At 50.8% G+C, this 5,041-nt stretch overlaps 1 protein-coding gene across 1 annotated transcript; it reads left to right on the forward strand.

The window, feature by feature from the left end:
- Positions 1-278: 278 nt before the first annotated feature.
- Positions 279-2,917, forward strand: LOC101083959 (elongation factor 1-alpha, oocyte form-like). The gene is made up of 7 exons (XM_045038084.1): positions 279-422; positions 613-792; positions 889-1,350; positions 1,459-1,609; positions 1,928-2,184; positions 2,346-2,580; positions 2,706-2,917. The coding sequence occupies exons 1-7, from the start codon at positions 279-281 to the stop codon at positions 2,822-2,824; spliced, it is 1,548 nt and encodes a 515-aa protein (XP_044894019.1). The 3' UTR covers positions 2,825-2,917.
- The last annotated feature ends 2,124 nt before the right edge of the window (positions 2,918-5,041 follow it).

Genomic DNA, 5,041 nt, shown 5'->3' on the forward strand with positions numbered 1-5,041 from the left:
CATTTGGGGAAGGCTCACTGAGGAGGAAGGATGAGCTAGGACTTCTTGGAAGTGCCCACCAGGGCCCTGGGACTAGTCCCACCATGTGAGCCTGGGTAGGTTAGTTTTACTTTGCAGTTTATGCCTGCCATGTCTTAAACTCTGGACTAGGCACTGACGTGGAAAGGGGTGTTGGACCCAAGCAGAATGGAGGGAAATAAAGGAAGGAGGCAGGCTCGGAATACCTTGGCCTCACCCACTCCCACGGTCTGTCCAGTAGTGACTAGTGAAGCCGCACCATGGGCAAAGAGAAGACCCATGTCAATATTGTTGTCATCGGCCACGTGGACTCTGGCAAGTCCACCACTACCGGGCACCTCATCTACAAGTGTGGGGGTATCGATAAGAGAACCATCGAGAAGTTCGAGAAGGAGGCAGCTGAGGTAAGGTGCCTATTGTGTGTAGGAGTGACTGTCCCCCTTCGCGGCTGGGGTGGGGGGGTGGGGGTGGGTGCGTCTAGGTTGCAGAGTGCAGAAAGCAGGGTGCACTCCGTGGTCTAAGGTGCCCTGAAGTTGGCTGTAATAAACCGTTCTGCTCACCATCAATGCACTATCCTCCCCTCCCCTTCCCCAGATGGGCAAGGGCTCCTTCAAATATGCTTGGGTGCTGGACAAGCTGAAGGCAGAGAGAGAGCGTGGCATCACCATCGACATCTCCCTGTGGAAGTTTGAGACTAACAAGTTCTACATCACCATCATCGATGCCCCAGGCCACAGGGACTTCATCAAGAACATGATAACTGGCACATCCCAGGTAAAGTAGTACGCCCTCAGGCGCCTCCTTGGGCTCCTGGAAGGAGGAACTAAAAGCTCATTTGTGGGAGTAGATGAGAGTTTCACTGGGAGACAGGACCTGGGGTGGTGCAGGAAAGTCCTTGAATCCCTGTGGGCCTTTTTTTGTAAGTTTCTGGGGGCACGCCCCTCAGCTTTACAAAGGGATCTGGGCCTGCCGAGCGCCAGCCGGCTTCCCGGCCCGTCTGAGGCCCCCTGCCCCAGCCCCTTGTCCCGCCTGCAGGCCGACTGCGCCGTGCTCATCGTGGCGGGCGGCGTGGGCGAGTTTGAAGCTGGCATCTCCAAAAACGGGCAGACCCGCGAGCACGCGCTGCTGGCCTACACGCTGGGCGTGAAGCAGCTCATCGTGGCGGTCAACAAGATGGACTCCACCGAGCCCACCTACAGCGCCACACGCTTCCAGGAGATCACCAAGGAAGTGAGCGCCTACATCAAGAAGATCGGCTACAACCCGGCCACCGTGGCCTTCGTGCCCATCTCCGGCTGGCACGGCGACAACATGCTGGAGCCCAGCGGCAACGTGAGTGCGGGGTTGGGGAGGGGGGAGACGGGGCAAGGTGCAGTCGGTCCTGGAGGGGGCGCTCCAGGACCTGTGCCCCAGACTCACGTGCGCTCTACCTCTCGGCAGATGCCCTGGTTCAAGGGCTGGAAGGTGGAACGGAAGGAGGGAAATGCCACCGGGGTGACTCTGCTGGAAGCTCTGGATGCCATCCTCCCGCCCACTCGCCCAGTCAACAAGCCCCTGAGGCTCCCTCTGCAGGATGTGTACAAGATTGGAGGTGAAGGGGCTGGGTGGGGCGGAGAGGAGAACTTTCACTCTGCAATTCGGAAGTTAGGAATGAGCTCTGGTGTCTGACTGCCAGGGTTCAAATCCTGACTTAATCCACAGCTTCTGAGCTAGGACAACGTGCAAAGGCACCCAGCCTTTCCAGCTAACGCGATAGGTAGTTTAAATAGCTCATGATCCGTGCAGTGTGCCATTCTAGTTCCACAGGGGGCCCTTTGCCCTGAATGCAGAACCAAGGGACCCCCCAAGAAGCCTGTTCAAGGCAGGGAGAGGTGTGTGGGACAGCTCTGATTTCCCTTCCCTTGGATAGGCATTGGCACTGTGCCTGTGGGCCGTGTAGAGACCGGCTTCCTGAAACCTGGGATGGTGGTCACCTTTGCCCCCACAAACCTCACCACAGAGGTCAAGTCTGTGGAGATGCATCATGAGGCCCTGTCTGAGGCCCTGCCCGGTGACAACGTGGGCTTCAACGTGAAGAATGTGTCCGTAAAGGACATACGCCGTGGATATGTGGCTGGAGACAGCAAAAATGACCCCCCCATGGAGGCCGCCAGCTTTGTGGCACAGGTGAGTGCCCAGGAAGCCAAGAACCTTAAGGGCACTGGCATTGGTGGGAATACTTCTTACCTTACGGATCAGCTCTGGTTTCTTAGGCCCCAGGTTCATGAAGATGTGGCCTCAGATCACGTGCCATGTTTCTTACAAATTCTGTCCTGCTCTCGTGCCAGGTGATTATCTTGAATCACCCCGGGCAGATCCATGCTGGCTATACCCCAGTGCTGGACTGCCATACAGTTCACGTCTCCTGCAAGTTTGCCGAACTGAAGGAAAAGATTGACCGGCGCTCAGGCAAGAAGCTTGAGGACAACCCCAAGGCCCTGAAGTCGGGTGACGCAGCCATTGTTCAGATGGTCCCCAGCAAGGCTATGTGCGTGGAGACCTTCTCAGAGTACCCACCTCTAGGTGAGCCAGGGATTGCTATGGAGTCTTAGGAAGAAAGCTTTTATCTCCTGTGGGCAGGGTACAGACTAAAGAGCATTTCCTTACATATCACTTTGCAGAAACCTCATTCTTCATCCCTCTTCCAGGCCGTTTTGCCGTGCGGGACATGAGACAAACAGTGGCCGTGGGAGTTATTAAGGCTGTGGATAAGAAGTCATCTGCTGGCAAGGTCACCAAGTCAGCGGCAAAGGCCAGCAAGAAGTGAGGCATGCGGTTTCCTCAGCAATCTTCCACTATAAAAGCTACTGAAAATTCTATGTATTTACCGAATGAGATTAATAAAACGGAAGTAGCTGTCCTGGCTCCTGGTTTCTTCTGAGGAGGTAAACAAGGAAGCTCTAGGTACACGAATGAACTATAGTTTAAAGCCCATTGACTTCCAGGACACCTGAGAGGCTCAGTCGGTTAAGCGTTTGACTGTTTCAGCTCACAGTTCATGAGATCGGAGCCCCGTGTTTGGCTCGCTGACAAGCGCGGATTCTCAGCTGCTTGGGATCCTCTGTCCCTCTCTGCCCTTCCCCAACTTGTTCTCTCTCTCTCTCAAACAGTAAAAAAAGATAGTGCCCACCGGCTTCAAAGCACTTAGGCCCTGGGTTGTGAAGACGATTCAGGGTCCTGTCCCTCATTCTCAGGCAGGGCTCCATCCTGTCCTTTCTCATTTCCCTCAAACTTAATCGCTTCTGACCTGTTCTCCCTGTGGGGAAGTTGAATTGTTCTGGGATGTGAAAAGTACACTTACAATGGCATAGGACAGGATCCCAGTGCCAGTGGGTCAGTCCAGCACTGCTGTGTGGTTCCTGGTACTAGTGGCTTTATTACCCTGAACCCTGATAGAAGAGTAAACATCAAGATCACTCAGCCAAGAATGGGGTGGGAACCCCCAAGCTGCTCCCTTGGAGGCTTGGGCTCAAGCTGCTGCCCAACACGTTAGTCTGGGTCAGCTCAATATTAATATGCCTAAAGGGCAAGGCGTGAAGGGATATAGTTCTGTGGTCTTTGCTTCCTAACTTCATGAATGCAACAGGATAACATCTCATGGACCTTAAGCTAAATTATGTGTTCTTTTCAACATTTGCTGGGAGTCAGGTCCCCAAGGTCTGCCAGTGGTACGTTCTTTATCCATTTATTATATAGTGGCCCTTCCCGTATGTGAGATGCTGCTCTCACCCCATGGACTTGACCTAGTTAGAGGCAGAGGCAACTATCAAATGGTGAATGGTAGAGCTGGGGAGTAGACCACGAAAGACACACAGTAAAGGCTATATTCCAACAATGCAAACAAGGTGGTGACTTGGACCAGGCTGGTAATCATGGGGTTAAGTGGTAAGTTCTGGAAGTATTTTGTAAAGGTTCTAAAAGTACTTACAAGCTGATGCATTTCTAAAAATTGAGTGGACGGTATGCAGAAAGGAAGTCAGTTGACATCTGGGTTTTTGGCCTGAGGGATTAGAATGGTAGAGCTTCTATGAGAAGTACAGGTGGATTGCCAGCTAAGATGCTGGTGTGAAGAGAAGGGAGAGGCTAAGATAGTCAGGGGGGGAGTCCTCCAGACATGGAAGTACAATTCCTTGCCCATAAGCATCCACTTGGAGGTTCAGGATAGGCATGTGGACCCTGCCTGCTAGAAGGAAATAATCAACTGTGTGATTGCAATCAATCCTTTATTGGAAAAACCATTAGTCTTACAAACGTGGAGAGTGGTCATAAAATGTGTCAGGGCCTGGAAGGACTGTAGAGTCCTTTTTTTTTTTTTAACAGTTTAAATTACAGTATAGTTAACATACAATGTTATATTTCAGGTGTACAATGTCATGATTCAACAATTCTATACATTACTCGATGGTACTCAGTGCTCAGTAAGGGTGTTCTTAATCCCCTTCACCTGTTTCACCCATCTACCCACCTACCTCCCCTCTGGTAGCCATTGGTTTGTTCTCTATAGCTTACAGGCTGTTTCTTGGCTTTTCCCTTTTCTTGGTTCATTTTGTTTCTTAAATTTCATATATGAGTGAGATTTAATACCTTCTCTGATTGACTTTCTTCACGTAGCATTAAACTCTAGATCCATCCATGTTGTTGCAAGTGGCAAGATTTCATTCTTTTTTTTTTATGACTGAGTAGTATTCTATTGCATATAAATACCACATCTATTTATCTATCAATGGACAGTTGGGCTGCTTTCATAACTTGGCTATTGCAAATGATGCTGCTATAAACAGGGGTACATGTATCTTTTTGAATTAGTGTTTTCATATTTGAGTAAATACCCAGTATAGAATTACTGGATCGCATGGCAGTTCTATTTTTAACTTTTTGAGGAATCTCTATACTGTCTTCCACAGTGGCTGCACCAGTTTGCATTCCTACCAACCGTGCACAAGAGTTCCTTTTTCTCCCCATCCTCACCAATACCAGTTGTTTC

Source organism: Felis catus, chromosome D1, assembly GCF_018350175.1.
Source record: "Felis catus isolate Fca126 chromosome D1, F.catus_Fca126_mat1.0, whole genome shotgun sequence".
Taxonomy (NCBI): domain Eukaryota; kingdom Metazoa; phylum Chordata; class Mammalia; order Carnivora; family Felidae; genus Felis; species Felis catus.